General features: G+C 37.0%; 1 protein-coding gene across 1 annotated transcript; it reads left to right on the top strand.

Moving 5' to 3' along the window:
* Positions 1–40: 40 nt before the first annotated feature.
* Positions 41–20,208, top strand: LOC141363386 (carboxyl-terminal PDZ ligand of neuronal nitric oxide synthase protein-like). The gene is made up of 7 exons (XM_073866052.1): positions 41–639; positions 2,373–2,444; positions 16,795–16,887; positions 18,838–18,896; positions 19,164–19,272; positions 19,650–19,803; positions 19,940–20,208. The coding sequence occupies exons 1-7, from the start codon at positions 529–531 to the stop codon at positions 20,092–20,094; spliced, it is 753 nt and encodes a 250-aa protein (XP_073722153.1). The 5' UTR covers positions 41–528; the 3' UTR covers positions 20,095–20,208.
* The last annotated feature ends 30 nt before the right edge of the window (positions 20,209–20,238 follow it).

The raw sequence follows: 20,238 nt of genomic DNA, 5'->3' as shown, positions 1-20,238 counted from the left end.
ACTATTCTATTGCAGTTTATGAACTAAAGGGAAGTCTTCTTTTATCATGCTAAAAACTGTTGTTCAAAGACTTGAAGGTCGATCGCTTCTAAAGCAAGCGGAACTTTGCTCCATGTGAATTGCATTGGCAAGCGAGTGCGTGTAAACAAACAACGTCATTAGCGCTGGATTTCAAACTCAGCAAAGAGACGTGCAGAATTCAGCCATTGCGGATCTTTTAATAAACTTCTCCACAGCGAGACACTTGAGCTGTAGTCAGACTTGTATAATAAACGCAGCTGATGGCTGAGAGGGGGAAAAGAGGCGCCCAACCCAATTCTTTTGTGCTGCGAAGCGCCTTGTGATTTCATTGAGATTTTCCCGGGCTGGTAGACGCACACTATAATGGACTCTGTCGCTTTGTATCTCCCCTGTACCCGTGACTCGTTTTCGGCTGGTTTAAACGGCTAAAGCGCTCTCTAGTTGTCTGTTGTTTTGACCCTTGGGAATTGGCAGAGCATTTCTCTCTGAGCATCCGGACAGGTCCCAATGAAAATGCACGGGAGAAACAGGTACAACCTGGTGGACGATGTTGCAGATTCACGAGTCCCGCTTCATAACGAAGAAGCGTATCAACACGGAATACACTTCCAAGCCAAGGTAAAGCACATATCATAATTACTGTAAACATTTAAGTTTTATTGCTGTTACTTTATGCAATATATTGTGCATAAAAGGTCGCACCGCTGAGTATAGGCTACACGTCAGATTCAGGATCGTGTTTTGAATCGCGACAATATCACACATCAGCCTGTGGGAAACAAATGGAAATTAATCTGAATAGATGTAAAGAGTTTCGACTATTTTGTCTTTGTCTCAACTTTCCTATATGTCATTCATGGCTGGAGCAAGTTAGTAGTTTACCAAGAAGTCTGTAAACCTCTTTGTATTTAATGTTAGATTTGACTTGGATTTCGGATCCCGGAGCATTTTAACATCATTAGTGGTAGGCTACTTACGGCCAAAAATGCTGTCACTAGGTTTAGGCTAGCACCTGACAAATTCCAAAAAACTTTCTATATGGTTTTGTAAATAGTTAATAGCTTTAATTCTTATGCAAAAAATAAAATAAAAAACCAACCCTGTGTAATAAGTGCTATAAAATAGAAACCCAAGTCTTGTTTAGAATACTAAACATTTATGTTGTGTCTGTAATTTGTACAATCCAGCATATCTTATAAAAATCCCAGATAAGTCCTCAGTCTATTTTTAACAATGTATTCTCCAAATGATATGACACACTTGCATATTTTATTCATATTATGGTCAAAATGTAATAAACACTGGTGTTTTCTCAAAGAGCTTATCTGTAAGTCTTTAAAATAGCCAAATGCCTCAGGAAACCTAAAGCTTTGTATTCTGAGGCACTCAGTAGCCTTCTGCAGGGTAATTTTAGCTCCAATTTGTGATGCAGGATTATCTTCCAGGAATTTTACTTGATACAGATGAACAGTCACATTCTGACTGTACTTTTATAGTATTGCTTTAAAGCTCAAATTGGTGGTATAAGTTGCTGATCTATTGCATTTTTTTCTAATAAGATGTAAGGATTATTACAGGCACTTATTTACACTATTGCTCATATTTAAAAATATGTGACCCTGGACCACAGTTATAAATCGCATGGGTAGGTTGGTATATTTACAGCAATAGCCAACAATACATTGTATGGGTCATTAAATGCATTTTTATGCCAAAAATTGTAAGGATATTAAGTAAAGATCATGTTCCATGAAAATATTTAGTAAATTTTCTACAGTAAATATATATAAAAAATGTATTTATCATCATTAGTAATATGTGCTGCCATGGACTTCATTTGCACAACTTTAAAGCAATTTCTCAATATTTAGATTTTTTTGACACTCAGATTCCAGATTTTGTATTTAGTTTTGTGTAATGTATTTAAAAATGTATAAGATTTTGTATTATAGTTGTATTTCAGCCAAATATTGTCCTACCATAACAAACCATACATCAACAGAAAGCTTTTTCATTCATCTTTCAGGCGATGTTTAAATCTTAGTATCAAAAATTAACGCTTATGTTATGTAGGGATCAGTGTTTGTCTTAGGATACAAGATTATAATATGAAACATGGCCCGGTAGTGGCAGAATTTATACATGTCAGTTGAGTAATAGTGATCATGCTAATAGGAGAGGTCGGCTGTTTGTTGTTGTTTTTTAGCTAAAAATTGAGGGGAGTTTTAAATACTAATTTCCTGCCAATGCAAAGGTAACTTTACCCAGAAAGTATGTTTGTGTCTGGACTCTTATTGATTTTAGACTTGGGTGGCTGGTTATAACATTCAAGCTTGTGTTTATTTTTGCAGTATGTGGGCAGTCTGGATGTCCCGAGACCCAACAGTCGCATGGAGATCGTCGCTGCTATGAGAAGAATCAGGGTGAGTTCCTCAGACGCTTTCACACGCAGACAGACACAGAGAGTGCTGAGCAATCACTCCTGATTGGCTCACAGCAGCTGTTTCCTCAGACATGCTTTTGCAGTGTAAGATTCATTAGCTTGGACATACTTGGCCAGAAAAGCTGCCGTATATTTATCACCAGAGTCTACCACTGTGCGTGTGTGTGCTTTGTTTAGGATGTGTAGCCTGAAGGTATTATTGTACCTGAAATTTGTAACGCCCAGCATATCATACACACGCACGCACGCACACACACACACACACACACACACACACACACACACACACACACACACACACACACACACACACACACACACACACACACACACACACACACACACACACACACACACACACACACACGGTTTATACTGGTGCACAGAAAGCCTTGTTATTCCCCATGAGTGATATCTGCAAGACCATCAGCAAATGGATATTAGAGATGACTGGCATTATTTTGTGTCTCCTACTTTTCTGTATGTACTTGCCGTATACCCGCATCTGATAGTTCAAACCACAGGCCATTTCTGAGCCAAATTAAGTTGGATTTGTCACTTGAAGACATGGAGCAGGCTGTGAGCCTTGTTACCTTTAGAGCTTGTGACAGGCCCACCAAAAGATCAAAGTGTTTCAGTTTGTAACTCCGTGATTGTATTAGTCTCTGCTTTCCCTGTCTCCTGTCAGCATATGGAGAGTTCAGATGCAAAAGTTGCTAAACGCCACCTCCATCAAAAATGAGATCATGATATTGACCAAATGCTCTCGGTATGTATATGGACATTCATCAAATTTCCTTCAAATCTGCTTAAATCTGGCCTCAGGCCAATCAGATTGGTTGGCAGAATTCGTTAAACGCCACGTATTGGATGAACGATGGCATGCATACATTGGATTTCATTTTTATGTTTTACCTAGTTAAAGGAGGGTTACCGAATATATTAGGGTATTGACTGAATTTTTGAGCCTTTTCGTTTTATTCAGAAAGGGCAGTGAAGGGTGACTGGAGAGAGATTGGGAAACTTGGTTTACGCCTGCATGCACTTAGAGGGTTTTGCAGCAAAATACAGTCAAATTTGAATGAAATGACTAAAGTGACATTTGTGAGAATAAGGCATTTCAATTACTGACTATTAACCTATCATAGCCATTACAGAGAACTGAACATAAACAAAAGAGCCTGATAAAAAATGTTAATTTACAAGAAAACATGTCAGATGCACTTAGAGTGTTTTGCATTTGAACTCTTCATATAGAAGCAAACACATAACCTTGGCACTAAATGCTATCAGTTGAGGAGCAGGAATATAAAGCTGCTGGAAAAGTGAGAGGTTTGCCTGTCATAATACGACTCATCATCATATGACTGATGGAGTTGTTTTGGGTTGTTTGTTTTTCACTGCTGATATTATCTGGGTTACTGAAGTTCCCTTAGAAAAAGTTCCCTTAGAGACAAGTCTGGAATTTATGTATGATCTGCTGTGTTTGATCCTGTTCTACTGCTACTGAAAGCAAAATTAAATAATGTGTACTGACCCTCTTTCTCTTTTCCTTACTTTATCTTAATAAATGAGCTTTCATAACAATTGGATGAGGCTTTAAGTGGCAATTGAGTACTACTGAGCAGCTTTTATTTTAGTGTGTGCATACACTGCATGTGCGCACCTGCTGAAACTGCAAAGTAATAGTTAAAAATAGCAATAGTTTATAGTGGATTAAAATAGTTTCTCAAATAGAGAAACTTTCCATGGCATGAGGCTGGATATAAGCATGTAGCCAGTCTGAATGAACAGTTGTTACAGATTGAGAGTTTTGGAATCGTGCCTACAAATCATCAGCTACACATCTGTATTAAAAAAATGGCTCCTAGGAATTGTGTTGTCAGACCTAAAATTAAACATTGATCTGCTTCCAATGAAGGAAACAACACAAAGGTGTCTCTTGACCTTTGCAAGTGTGCATCTTAGTCAATGGAGACATGTTCTTTTTTGTTTTCTTTTTCCCCTTCCTTTTCCTTTACTTTAATTCAATCGCCTCTATTTGGGAAACACCATTGATCTCAACAAGGGAATACTGTAACTGAACATTATTGAGACTTCATAATCGTTTTGTATTTTTATTTCTCACTGGAACTGATTTGTAGAATTAGACTATCAAAAGTCTATACAGTGTGTTTATTTCTGTGTCTTTTGAAAGATTTATATAATGTTATGGCTTGGAAAGTAGTAATGGCCTCTTTGTAAACTCCTTGTGAATAATGTATAGTGTATAGTAATGTATAGGTGTCACGATTTCGATTTTAAATCGAAAATCGATCGAAATTAAGTCACAATCTCGAACTTCGAATAAAAAAATGGAATCGTCGATGCTGCCACGCCCCCATGTCACGTCCGGTCGGCTTGCCAAGCGGGGGAAAATAAATCTCTCAGAGGTGCCTTTAAAAACATCGGTCCAGCGAAACCCGATTTATATTTTAAACACGAGTGATGTATTGCTACAACTCCTTGAAATGCATATCATAAACAGGATTACTACCTAGTGATCTGACTCTGACTGAGTCCAAGACGTGCGCATTAAGTCCATGTGCGTGCAAGAAGAATCCTCTCTCTACAAGCCCTCACGCGTAAAGTGAAGCCCACAAACCCCCATGCGAGGTAAAGCACGCAATGTGCATGTTAATGTGAAACTATAATAAAAATAATAATAATAAATAATAATGGCATATCTTTTTTTGTCTTTAAAAAAAATTTAAAAATCGAGAATCGAATCGATTCGTGACCTTAGAATCGAAAATGTCATTGAATCGAGGATTTGGAGAATCGTGACACCCCTAGTAATGTATTATAATATATAAGGTCTCTATCATAAGTGAGCTATAAGGAAGTTATATAACTTCCTGTGCAAAAGATTAGCCGGCTTTTCAGGATGTCATTGATGACAGGATGGGAAAGCAGACATAAAGTGTGTTATTTTCCCTTATAGTGCATATTGATTTTACATAAAATGAGACGGCAATGTCTAGTGACCCCTCTTTATACTACAGTACCTTTCATGTACAGATTTCTAATGAGGATGTAAATTGTATTATTTACATATGAAGTTGAACTATAGACTAATCCTCACCCTGCTCTAAAAACACATTCTTGCATTATTATTATAATAATGAAAAACAATAATAAATATTTTTCTTTGTATCATTTTTACATTTGGAAATTAGTACCTTCTATATTTAAATGAATAGAATTATAAGATCAGATTAAAAAATATGGACTAAGCAAACTTTCAATTATATTATAATTCAGCCATTTCCCCAAAAAGTGCTTAACATGCATAAAATAAAGTTGCGTGTGCCCAATGTACTGATAAATAAACAATTGATCACAAACACACATCACACACCGTGCCTCTGCAAGATATTAAGTCTTCATGTGTCGATGCCAACTGCAGTCTTACAAAATCAGTCAGAGAGAATGTGATGAAGAAATCAGATGAAGGAAAGCAAGGACGACAGGGAGAGGAGGTGATTGGGTTGGGGGGTAGTTGGTGTGTTGCGGGGGCAGAGGGGTGCTTGATATGGGTCTATGGAGAGAATGAAAGGCTTCATTGTTGTGCGGTGGGCAAGAGACGGATGCAACGTAATGGCCTACATGCACTATCATCCGTAAGCTTGTTATCTCTTACTCCCTCTAAATCAACTCTTATCTATTACAGGCTTTATACAATTCTTATTAAATCACATTTGAAGATTTAGATTTGAAACAAGATGAAACAGTAATAATCATATATGTATATTTTTATATATTTATTGTTAAGTTACACAAGATTTCCTTTCCGTCTTGAATCTTCCAGTTTAATAAATAATTTCTAATCTCTTTGTTTTTCATATATACATTTATTTTATGATAACGTTTTATGATAAAAAGGAAATCCTGTGTGACTGTGTCTTAGTGCTCAGTCAGGCACACCGCAGGGTTCTTCCCTCTTCTACTCCTTTTATTCTTTTCTTATTCAATCTCTTTCTCTCACACTCTCTTTCACTTCTCAGGACTATTTCTAGCAGTGTCAACCAGTTATGCAAGACCAGTACCCCCATGTCACCATGGTAACCCCCCGACTCTGCTGAAACACGTCCTGAGTATTAAAACTTCAAGCTTGCTTGCACTGTTCAGCCAAACTCCGCCCACCTGACCATTTTTAACGGCACACTTGGTGTAACTTTCACCTGCGCTCACTGACACACCCATACAGAAACACACACACACGTGCACTGCGCTCTACACAAACTCTATTATCTTGTGCGTTTCAGTTTGTTCTGTCATTGAGAAAGTGCCTTAGGATATGAGAAAAAGGGGGATTATTCCACTTTAGGAAGATCTCTTTTGTTTTGTCTCCTGTACTTGTTAGTTCACTTCCTCACACAATTTTCTTTATCTAACAGTAAGCCATTTGGCTGGTGACCTTTGCTCTTTATGTTTGTGTGTGTGTAAGAAATGACATAGGCTGTAATAGATGACAGAATGTATATATTTAGGGGAATTTTAATGATAATAACAACATGCATATAACAATGAGTTATAAATAGTACTAAATTAATAGAAACTTTTATACTTCCTATGTACAAATTGCATTTTTAATACTTACGATAAAGCAGATCTACCTAAATGTATATAAAAGCAAACATATCAATCAGGTGTAGTGTATTGAATCCACAAAACTCTAACCCTAACAGTAACCTATTCACCGTTTCGATCTGAAATGACCAATGATTACTTGAGTAAATAGTTGAAAATAGCTTTAGAAGTGTTTGTGTTCATGTGTCAAATTTTTGTAACTAATAAAGTTGCCTCAGTTCCAATGGTAAGATAGGTCGTCAGTTTCTAAGTAAAATGATTTACAAAGCAAATATGAGAAAATCAATATATTGTTGCACAATATGTGGCATTAGCAGTATTTCCAATATTTTTTTCCATTATAGTAAACCCATAATTCCTCTAATGAATTCCCTATCTGAAATATAGTATGAATGCACACATGACATGGACGCAGAAGTGTTGACATTGTTAAAACACACTCCTGCTTGTTCTTCGCATTGGACAGATGGTGCCCTCGTAATGGCCCAGTTTTTTAAGTTGCCTGTCTGTGTGAACACATGTCCTTGAAAAACACACACTCAAACAACACACTTTATTAAACAAACTGAACATTGAGTCATTTTTGAACTGTGCACACCTGTTACTGTGTTGTTTATACACATAGCCTGGTTCATTTACCGTTTGGTCTTAAAAAAGTCAATATATGTTTAGATTATTGGAGGTTACTACATTAGACTTGGTGTAATGAAGTTCAAAGAGATGAGATTCATTTTAAAATCTTGTTTTTCATACACAAATACTCGTAATGTAAAGACACCTGACTCTTCTAAAGGTTTTTGCACCATCGGGGCCAGAAACTTAGTTACAGCAAGATACAAATGTAGTCTGCTCCTAACCCAGAAATCATTGTACAGTTACAGGTAACCATGCTGGTGGAACATCTAGCGATGTGGTTACTTACGATTAGTCACTTGTCATTCAAGTTTCAGCTAGTCTCATGCTAATCTTGAGTACGTAGTATTGCATCCTCCATATCTCCTAAGAATCTTTAATTATCAGATTTTTAAAAGACAGATCAGCTGGAGGCGTACCGTGGGCGACGTGAGTCACAAGTACACAAAACTTTATCCCACTATCTCTGGATAACTTACGATACATTAAATGTTCATTTTGTTTACATTACATGCACTTACATGCTGATTGCAGACAAAACACATTTTATGCGTATTTACTTACCGCCTGCGACTTATGACCGGTTGTTTTATCACTGGGACCGCCCCATTTCAACAAAATCCAGCGTTAAACAAACACACTTGCACAACTAAGCAAACTAAATCCACTGTTCCCATTATGCTGAGTTCTTTGGAAAGCTGAACAAGCTTAAATTTCCCTCACAAACAAAAAAAAACACTTCTTCGGTAAGGTCAATTTTGTGTCAGCTCTTGGTTGGTGTGTGCGTGCGCTATTCCAGGTGAAGTGCCCATATATGGACTTCCACTGTACTTCCAGTGATTCTGTTACGTAACAAAATCAGTAGTCAAAAATAAATTCACGAAAAGAACCCTGACAAAGTGCATTCGGCACAGAAATACTCATACGTCAAAATGGTTCTTTGAAACTTTGCCCATGTTTAGCATGAGGAATCCAACTCTTTGGGCCCTATTTGAATGATCAAAGGGCGTGTCCGATTTCACTTTTGCTAAATTAACGACAGGAAAATTGTCAAAGGCTTGTTTCTACTCTCAAAATGAGTAATGTTGGGTGAGTTTTGGGCGTAACGTGCAATAAACCAGTGAGATTCTCAGCTCTCATCGCCTTTAAAATGCCTAATCCCTATTTAGATGGCTGAATTTGTAAACTAAAATAATAAGCGGAGGTAGAAGACCCCCAGTTTAAGATTGATGTTAAAAATGTGTTGTTTTTATTTGTATTGAAATTGTTATTTTTTTATTAAAACCTTTAAAAGCTGTTTTCTTTCAGCATGGAAGTAAAAATAGAAGGCTTTAATTGCTGTAAATGTATTGATATCCTACATAATCATTGTAATCTCATTAAATAATTTGCAAATATCCAGGAAAAGGTTTGTACTCTAAAAATACTTTATTTGTAACAAACAACAGAGAAAGAATTTACAAACATGTGAAGAGCCTTCAGCACTCGGACAGCAACATGTTTTTTAAAGCACTACTTAAAAATGTTTTTTATTTCACCATATCCATATCTTTACGCCTTCTAACGTCTCATAATATCAACATATCATTTATGTACAAGAGACTCAATAATAATCTTTTACATTTTAATCATCATATTTCAAAGGGTTTTTGTGCTGCATCCATGTGTGTGATAAGCAAACGCGCGTTGTCGTCCCGTTTATAGGCGCATATTGCGCTCATTAAATAACTAAAACAATATTGCGCCATAGACTTTAGACCAGGTTTTAGTTGGTCAATGGCGTAGTCTATTTTAGTTGCCTCAAAATAGCAACACGCCAACAATGCGCCTGAACACACTTTGTTTTCAGACCAGAACGCCCATGGGTGCAAAAATGGGTGCGAATGCATTTGCTATTTAAACAACATGGCGCTAAACGTGAAAATGATAATTGCGTCGGGTTAAAACTAGCAAAAGACAATTGCATCGCGCTTTGCGCTGCATTGCACCGGGTGTATGATAGGACCCTCTAACTGTGTTTAGAATGCAAGTCAGAATGCATGAAATAGCATTAAACCCCCCCAAGGTCAAGTAATTGTGCTAATGTTTTTGAAAAGCAAATCAAAGTCAAAATATATATTAAAAGACCTCAACAAGTGAAATGTCGGAATGAGATGATTACTTATATTAATATTTGGGAAGATTTTTCACCACAGTGGACCAATCTCTCTTTCTCTCTCTCTCTCTCTCACACACACACACACACACACACACGCACACACACACACACACACACACACACACACACACACACACACACACACACACACACACACACACGCACACACTAATGGCTGAAGTTGTTGTAGTTACGTGGGTACCTTGGGGAGTTCCTGTCAGTACACGAGTTTTGTCAACTACTCAGTCAAGCACATATACCTTTATCAGCTTCACCATTACAAAGTGTGTGTGTTGAGTGTAACTGTGGTGTGTTATTGTTACATTTCTTTCATTTACTTTTTTGTCCTCCTTACCATAGTCCTGTGGACATCAGTAGATTAAAAGCAAAAAAAAATTTGTTAATGTATTTTTATATACATATAATTCATTATATCTATGAGAGCAGCTTCCAAAAATTGGCCCTCACGAGTGTAGACAAACCTACACTATGTACAAACTTGTGTATCAAAGTGGTATATAAAAAGTATTGGAGCACTACCAGATAAGCTGAGTTAAGGATGTAACGTTCCACCCATGGATTTGTAATTGGCCCACGTCCCTATGCCAACTCAGCTTCCAAGAAATGAGCCTAGAAGTGAATTCAGTGCTCTCTCTCTCTCTCTCTCTCTCTCTCTCTCTCTCCCTCCCTCCCATCTTTTACACACTCACTCACTCACTCAACTCCCCTCAACTACACACTCTGTTAAAATAAAACACACTTTGCATTGGCCTGAAGTCAAGCGGAAACCCAATCAAGTCAGACAAGCTTGAGAGACCAACTCGCCCTCAGCGTCACCCGCAATGTCAAGGTCATTTCCAATGGCAACGTCTAATGGAAGTTGTTGTCATGTCCCTATAGTCAAAGACGACAGTCCACAAAGACAAAGTTTAGAAAAAAGGATGTAATACTCAAGGTCCCAAAGATTAAAGATACATCAATATGTGAGTTTAAGGAAAAGGGCTACTATATTCAAAACCACACCCATATATACATTTATTCAACCAGGTTTTTTGTGTTTCTGGAATATCGAGTTGTTAAGTGAAACGTCCTGATAATGGTCTTAAAAAATAAATGGCAGTGTCACTTGTAGTTATATTCTCTCATATGTGGGGAATGTGTCAAGTAGGACTGCTTTTGTTACAGCACAATGCAGATGTTTCTTGATGAAATTGGGACTCGAAATAAGAGCAAGATGGGATTATAGCAGATGGAGCTGTATTCAGCTCTTCTGGAGTGTAAAATATAATCCTGTTTTTCTTTTCTTCAAACTGCAAGTCTTTTACAATCATGTTTATGCACAGAATAAAAAAAGCCGTCAAGCAAATCTTAAATATTTCAATGCACTTTGCACTCAAGCAATACAGGATTAAAATTTCATTATTGAACAGCGTTATAGACTCTTTGTCCTGTAAGAAATGCTGACACAAAACGCGAAGCATTTGTTTGATATGGCTTCTTTGCTTTTTAAGAAACTCTGTCAAAATCAAGAGAAAGCAGAGCAAGGTGAACTGCGATCATGAAAAAGATTTAGTTTTAGCCCAAAGTTCAGTGTAAAATGTAATGCATGCATACTTAAAGCCACTAGTATGTGGTTTTAATATATATTTAATGGCTTCAGGCATTAATGTCATAAATTGGCAATTTGTCCTAGCTGCTAGACTGGTATGGAGTGTGTGGTTATGACTTGTGCAGATATACTAAATTATTGGTCTAGTTTGACAAAATCCAACTTTTCAGTTATCTTCTTTAGTGCTTTAAAACACACATGGGACTGTGTGAAAAGCTTAATCCAGTTTGTATTTAAAGGAAAATTCAAGATTCTTGGTATATGTACAGTACACTGTCAGAAAAAAAATGGTTAGAAAATGGTCCCATGCTGTCAGTGTAGCAGTACCCCTTTGAAAAGGTCCTATTAATATGGTCCATTTCGGTACAGATATACACTTTGTACCAATATGTACTTTTGAGGTACTAAAATACACTCTAAAGGTGCACTTTTTGAAAGAGTACCACCCGGGTGACAGCTAGGGACCATTTATTGCAGGGCTTAACATAAGGGATTGCTGATGGCCTGGTGCCAGTGTAAGAGTCTGTATGTATTCTTATGCAATGTTACCATTACGACACGTTTTAAGCGTTGCAAACGTTATCTTCTCAGCAATGTTATGAGGTTTCTCCTATCTTATTGGTTGTTGTGTGTGGACACTGTTGCGTTTTTTTGTGTTAAGAGATGTTAAGATGGCGGCGGTCATCATTGAGAGGGCAAACAAAAACGTAATTATTTAACATCCTGGAAGCAGAGATTTACACGGGTAAAACATGACAAAAGAAACAATGTGATGTTTTGCACAGTTTGCCGTCAGTTTCCAGGTAAAGCAGACAAGTCGGGAACCTTTTTCGTTGAACAAGCAACTACCCTCATGAACTCATGAGAAAAGCTGACAGCACATAGCATGCTTGGTGTTGATGATAACCCTTTATCTGGTCCACTGAACTTAATGGCGAGATGTAAGAATGAAGAAAATTTTTAGCGCATGGAGAGACATATCAACACTTTTTATTAATTTTTGTTTGTTATCTCCTTACAACAATATTCCTTTGTTATGAGTTCTTCATTTCTGTGCACAGTTAATCCCAATGTACCTGGAACCTGAAATTATATTTGACTTTTGATTTATAATTTTATCACTGAAATCTTTTCTTGCTCTTCTACAGCGTTGAGCCCTGTATTGACAATTTTTTTCTGACAGCTCATCCTTCAGGCATGGTCCATAAATATTAACTGTGACCTTTGGATGCTGAGATTCCCTGCTAATTTTACAGAAGGTCATGCCATGCAGTAAGGAGCTGTTTAAAGACATGTTAAAAAGACATATCCAAGTACTAAAGAAAGTGCAAAGAGACATGGAAGTGTAAACCATCATACATTACGAACATAAATAGCGTAGGCCTATATGAAAAGCATATATTAAAGGTCCCGTTTTTACTGTGTTTTTGAAGCTTTGATTGTGTTTACGCTGCTCAATATAACATGTGTTCATGTTTCGTTTAAAAAAAAAGTATTTTTCACAAAATTGACTTATCTGTATACCGCTGTTTTCACTGTCCTAAAAACGGGCTGATGTCTTCCTTGTTCTATGAAGTCCCTCCTTCAGAAATCCGTAACAAGTTCTGATTGTGTAGCTTGTTAAGTGTGTTGTGATTGGACAGCAGCTTAGCTTAGCTGACGACTGCCGTATTCCTGTGGGCGGAGGTTAGTCAAAAACTTTTATATTGATGCCATATATCTGGGAAGTAGAGGGCTGCAGTCCAAACCGGCTGTTCGCTGTAGACTTTGAAAAGTGAATTCTGTTAAAGAAAATATATCGCTTGACATTGAACTTTGAGCTTTATCATTTTGCAGGCATTATTTATGCTCCAACAGCAACCTTACACACCAACTAAAGTTTGAAAAATAGGATCACGAAAAACAGACGCTTTACGATAAAGTGTTTTACTGGTTAGAGTCCAGTAATAAAGTGATGTTAGCAGTGGCGACTGGTGACTTCTTTTTTTGAGGACGCACGATGCGAAGTTCGTCACAACACGTATGTAGCGCGTGTGGTTCGTAATTTCAAAATATGTGTTCTGCGCTTTGAGAGATCGTGTTTGCATCACGTGTCATGCCAAAATAAGTGCCTGCTGCAGACGCGTCTAAAGGGTTTATGATAAAAGAGATGCTCGCGTTTGCCAGATACTCGCGTAATCTCATGTATAATAAGAGTTTACTGTTAAGGAAGTGTCTTTTGTGTATTTCGTGAAAGTGAGCGTTTCTTTTATCATAAACGGTTTTGACGTGTGTGCAGCAGGCACTTATTTTGACAAAACACGTGATGCACACAGGATCTCTCGACACGCAGGACACATATTTTGGAAAAGGTAACCACACATGTGACAATCCGAACACTTATTTTGAATTAACGCATCCTCGGATGAGCAGTCACGAGCCGCCACTGGATGTTAGGCTGAATGATCATTTGTTGGATAGCCTGGTAGCCCTATTTTGTATGTCATGTCCCTCAACTCCTGTTTTCCTTATGTTTTGTGTCTTGAAATGGCTGCATGCTTCTGGTCAAAGGACATTTAATTCTCTAAAGAATTTGAATTATTTATTCTGTTCTGGTTATGGTATGAAATCCATACAAAACTAGAATAAGTTGAACATTGCCTGTTACACTCTTGCTAAATGGATTTGTCTGTAAATTATTGTAGTAATAAATTAAATCAATCAAAAATAGTATCTTAAACAGTACCCAGTATCTAAATTATGTTACAGTATTTTTTATGTAAATGGCTACAGATTAAGTGATATAAAGTCAGTCTATTTTATTCAGTAATGCTTTTAGACATTTTATTGTATCTTTTGTGTATATATGAAGAGTTTCGTTGCAAAACTAGATAACCACCTTTTTTTAATTGTTCAGAAATCTCGTTTTTTGGTTGTGCATTCCAATGAATTTCAATGCAACTGCAGTTGGTTTGTTTTGATTTAAACCTTCATAACTTAAAAAATACAGCTAAGTAGCAACATAAAGCAAAATAATATCATGATAACATAATAATAAACATGTTTTGACAAAAATGTAAAAAAAATGGATTTATCTCGTTTTGCAATGAAACTCTTCATATATATATATGCAAAATATATGTAGGACTTGCATGTTTTCATAATCCCCGCATTTTTGCAGTTCCCGCAATTTCATCGCAATAAAATTGCATAAATATCCAGCATATTCCATTGCATTTTTTAAGAAAACGTGCCGCAAGATCAAGGATTTTTGCCCGCAACAATCACAAAAAACTCTGCGTTTTTCTGGAAGGACTGATTACTGTTATTTTGAAAGGTTAAAAAGTCTACAAAAAGGCAAAAAATATAGCACGCTTAAATTTATTATCTACAAAATGAAAAATGTAGGATCAGATTTAGAACAAAATGCACCTTAGTATGATGCTTTGCAAGCAGTGCAATGGTCCATGCAATGGGCCTTACAAATTGAGGAGCATTTTAACAAGAGTGCACTAAGTGAAACAAGTATTTCAGCCTATAGAGAGCAGTGAGACTAATTATCCATGACAAGATAGTTTGAAGTTTCAGTATTTTTGGTTTTGCACACACACACACTAAGGGTTTGTCATCTGTACACATGGACGGACCTGTCATATCATTTTCCTGTGGTACATATCATGAAGTCGTTTTATTTTTACCACTGTATCCTTGTTCTCCTTCGAAGAGATGACAGATCTGCGGAATGTGTGGGCGAATAAGTGTAGCCCTGTTTCAGTTAAGGAATTGATTTCAATTATTCAATAACATGATTAAAAGACAGAGTATTCATAAAAATTATTAATATCCACCTCACCAACTTTTAAAGAACCTGATTTAATGTCACTCATTCAGAGTGCCGCCACAAGCTGTAAGAATGGGTTTTGTCAATTACGATTACAAATTAAAGATTTCTGAAGAACAGTTTTCAAGGCAGCTACATGTGCACAACACAAATAGTGTTGATTGGTTTTAACACATTTAGCTAAATTATTAGGGAATGCTTTAATAAACAATAACATACAAAGCACATAAATATCAAGTAAAAACAAAGATCCAGTGATTTTCATCAATACATTTCAGTAATTTGTAGGTATACATTAGGTAATTTCTCATCATTCTGCGCTGAACTGCAGACTGCTCTGTTTACTGTGCTTGTCACAGTGCATTGTGGAATTCCCAAACCACAAAGCATACATATAAAGTAGCTCTGTTGCATTATAATTTTAGCAAAATGAAGTGTCTGAGAACTTATTAATTTTTTAACTTATTAATCAGAAGTGCTTGATGCCTGAAAATATGTTTTTTTTAAACAGCGCGGTTGTTTGAAAAGAGCTACACTCTTCTGTCATATAAGAATTTGCTACAATGTTCTTTATACGAGTTAAATTTAAAAAAAAACTAATTTTTACAGACATTTCGCTAGTATTTTTTATCCAAAACGACTTACAGAAGTGAGAAGAAACAACAGAGTTGTGCTTAGTGCACACTGCACATTTGTAGCCATTGCTTTGTGACAACTAAAGACATCTAAAGATAGTTGTGAAATCTGCCTGCCCATCGCTTTTAAAATGCATAGAGAAGCTACGGTAGCCACCACCAGACAAACATGTCATCTTCGGAGACAGCTTCGTAAAAAAAGTTTGTCCGTTAAGGGCTTCTGTAGAAACATGGCGGCACAAAATGGCGGCATCCATGTAAGGGGACCCTCTGTATGTAGATAAAAACGTCTAATTTTAAGGTAATAAAAACCTAAAGGTTCATTATGAAAGGTCTTTATACACCCCTGATTATATAGTTTTGTATATTGTTTTGCATTTCTGTCAAGAGATCCTTCTAAAAATTACACACTGCACCTTTAAAGCAGATAATTTTTGGTTGTATGGTGTGTAATAAGCATTAGAGTGAGTCACATGGATGTAAAGGTCAAAGTGAGTGTGTTGGCTTATGTCCAGGTGTAAATGATAAACTCCTTCCTGCTCACTCCAGCTAAGTAATAAAGCCACTTCCTACCTATGCCAGCAAACAAGTGTAGGGTACCCTCATGTAGGGTAAATATTTTGCTATAATGAAATAGGTTTAATAGGTTCCCTGAGTTGCAATGGTCTTTGTTCCTATTTCAGCTGTGTTAAAGAGAACAACTGGGCACACTACTTAACGCATCATAAAATTGTGCTTGTCATGTGCTTTCATGGGAATCTCATTAGGAAATTGTGTGGTTGTGTCATTGGTGTTTGAAAATGTCTCCCCAGGCATTTAAATTACTCTGGTTTATTTTTGCAGTACGAGTTCAAGGCTAAAAGCATCAAAAAGAAGAAAGTGAGCCTGGTGGTTTCAGTAGATGGAGTCAAAGTGATCCTACGCAAGAAGCCCAAGGCACGTGTAAACTAATAACACCTCTACACTTCTGACATATAGGTACTGTGCAAAAGTCTTAGGCCACCACCACCAGACGTTTTAATGTCCATCCATATTTATTTTTCAATCTATTTTATATATACAAACAGAAAATACAGGAAATATGTACAAAAAAATTTATGTTCAGGACTAAATGTCTTCTTTAGGCATCATCTGTGTTTAGTGTGACCTCTCTTGGCACGAAACACATCTTTAGCGTTTTTGAGCTGAATGAAGTAAAAAGATTTAATTTGATTTAGGTTTAAAGATACAATTTGTATTTATCCGGCCGTTAGATGGCGCCAGATCAAACAATAACAATGATGTTGTTTACTGACGCTCTGAAGCAGTGTGGAATTATGGGATTTGTAGTTTTTAACTCTACTGCTGATGGCCATCAATCAGACGAGAACGAGAAATCACGTTGACTGATAAGGTAATCAAGTCTTATAAATGTTGCGTTTGATGACAAAGTTTATTTCATTATGTAAGTTTATACAGTATGTGATGTTCAAAACGAAATTGTTAGTCATATCTATTACAGTATTAGTCCAAATTCGATGGTAAACACAGCACAGAATTAAGTTTTCAACTTACAATCTATAATGATTTTTCACATAATGTATTGACAGTACAAATCTTATTGTGAAGTGTCTTAAAATGACCATTTATATTGCTGTACAATACCTTTTGATGTGCATATCGTCCGCGGGAAGACGCGCTGATTACAGTCTACACACTAATGTTGTGATCAATATAATAGCATACGTTTTTTGAAGGGTTACGAATCAAAACAACTCACCCATCGCGTAAAACACAAGCAGGATCAGAATCTCTGTCTAGTTAAATGTTGTCGTGAAGCTCTCTCTATCCAGATAATGCAACAACAAATTGATCCTCTCTCGTTTTGTTCCAAACTCTTCTTGGGTCCTTTGGTTGGCCCGTTTGCTTACAGGAGCTGACACAACAAGCAGCAGACGGTAATATCCATAAGTTCATAAGCAAGCGCGGCGCGTAGCCCAACAGGCGCTATCGCATAGTTCCGCATTTGTCCACGACACTGGCTGCGTCCGAAAACTCAAGGCAGTGAGGACTTGTTGCCTCGCTGCCTCATGAGGAAATGACTTCGGACTCGGAGGCCTGAAGTCAGCTCAGAGAAAGGCTTTCCGACGCACTTCAAAGGCAGCGTGTTTGAAATATGAACAGAGAGCGCCTTTGTGATAACTAATCACATATTTGAAAACTACAATACTAATTTCTCGCTAGAAATGAAATTAAAATGCTTAAAAAGTGAAAATATACGTTTATTTACACTAAATTTGTGCTCCAGTCGCTTCCTTGACCGCCATTTTATTTTTCGAACTCGACCACTGTTGTCATGTGGTTTACGTCAGTAAAGGCGGTGACAAAGGGTCACATGGATATTAACGTCATTGACAGGAGACTGCACTGCCCCGTAACAATGTTTTGAATGGAAATTTTCTCACGATTTACAAGTAGTTGAAAACATTACAGATATTGATAGTAATCAGCTGGACAAAATATATAACACTGGCCTAGTGGTTTTTGGACATTTTACTGCAAATATCTTACAAATTGCACCTTTAAGAGATCCTGCAGTTTCCTGCTATTGCTCAAGTGGAATGGGAGTTTACCCTAAAAACTTGACACATCAGTTTACATTTTTATACAGTTTTATACACAATTCTTGAATTTTCTGGATGTATTCTATTAAAGGGACTGAGAAACAATTATATATGATCACTATAACATTGCAAAAACAACAAATCTAATTGTGGCATGGTGCCTAAGACTTTTGCACAGCCCTGCATTAGTATAGTTTTAACATATATTTTAATATAGTTTTTTCTATGTGCACAATGAGTATCTGGATTTCATTTGGATTTTGTGGTGATGTTTGACCTTTAGAGGAAAGAGTGGACGTGGGATGAGAGTAAGATGCTGGTTATGCACGACCCCATATACAGGTGAGACACCAGTTTGCAGTTGTGCTTCTCATGATGTGAGTTGTTGTTGTATGTTTAGATATTATTACTAGAACAATGTCTAATGAGTTTACAGTACATGGGCAGCACAACTGATGTAATGACTTGGATGAGTGTTTAAACATTGACTCGGTCCCTAAGCACATTTCAACAAGATAAATAAATAATGGGTTAATGTGTAGTGAATTCATGTATGCACTTTACATGTATTTTAGCTTACATTTGAACATTTTTACTCTTTCCTCTCAGGATCTTCTATGTATCCCATGATTCCCAAGATCTGAAGATTTTTAGCTATATTGCACGTGATGGATCCAGCAACTCATTCAGATGCAATGTGTTTAAGTCCAAAAAGAAGGTAGAGCAGAACACTTGATAAGATCTTCACCTCTTTGTCTATATCACTCTGCCCAGACTAAAGATTATAATATCTTTTTTTGAATAACTAAACCTGGCACTGACCATAAACATAGCCATAGAAGCTGGCATGTTGTTGAAAAAAATCTTAGTAACTTATTTACATATAACCAAAATTATTTAAATTCAATTTTTTGCATAGACATGTAAAGTCAATTGAGTGACTGATATTATTGTGACGTGAAAATGAGACTATTTACAAAAAATGATCTGCTATTAATATAATTTGTAAGTATAGAAATTATAACATAGTTATTCTATGAACATTTAAAATGTGCCTGCCTACATTTTCATGGTTAAATTGCTCCTATCTTTCAGAGTCAGGCCATGCGGATAGTGCGGACAGTCGGCCAGGCGTTTGAGGTGTGCCATAAGCTGAGTCTGCAGCATGCTGAGCAGAATGCAGATGAGCAGCTAGACGGCCCTGCAGACGGCCAGAGCGATCAGTCTGGAGAGGAGCCCAGCACTGAAGGTGACACTGTGCCATTAGAGCATTAATGCATAAAAGCTGTCGTCATCACAGTCGATCATAATTTATGTGCTATATCACACCAATTAAATCAATATTGCAATACAAATTTCTGGTGCGTCGCATTCGGTTGTCATAGGTCAACAGATAACAGGAATGGAACGTGATGATGTAACAGAGTCGCAGTCGACGAAGCTCAGCGAGCAAGCTATGGATGACATTCTTCAGAGCCTGTCAGAGCTCAACGTGGTGAAAACTGGACAAACCCTCCAGGTGAAAATCATTTTAAAGTAGAGTGTTGTTTTTTGCAAAAGAATAGGTAGTGCATGCAAAGTATCTCCGATTTTTTACCTTGTTTGTCTTCTTCCTCTGTGACCCCTGCGGGCTGCACAGGCTGTTCACTTCAGTGCTGCTCAAGCAGTTTAAACATCCTTCCTT

This window comes from Misgurnus anguillicaudatus, unplaced genomic scaffold (genome assembly GCF_027580225.2).
Source record: "Misgurnus anguillicaudatus unplaced genomic scaffold, ASM2758022v2 HiC_scaffold_34, whole genome shotgun sequence".
NCBI classification, from domain to species: domain Eukaryota; kingdom Metazoa; phylum Chordata; class Actinopteri; order Cypriniformes; family Cobitidae; genus Misgurnus; species Misgurnus anguillicaudatus.
Note: the sequence above shows the minus strand (reverse complement) of the source record. Positions and strands in the feature narration are given on the sequence as shown.

Coding starts and splice junctions, on each gene's coding strand:
- LOC141363386 (XM_073866052.1), top strand. CDS start 529: ATGAAAATGCACGGGAGAAACAGGTACAACCTGGTGGACGATGTTGCA. Junction 19,273..19,649: donor TGTTTAAGTCCAAAAAGAAG/GTAGAGCAGAAC, acceptor CCTATCTTTCAG/AGTCAGGCCATGCGGATAGT. Junction 19,804..19,939: donor AGAGGAGCCCAGCACTGAAG/GTGACACTGTGC, acceptor CGGTTGTCATAG/GTCAACAGATAACAGGAATG.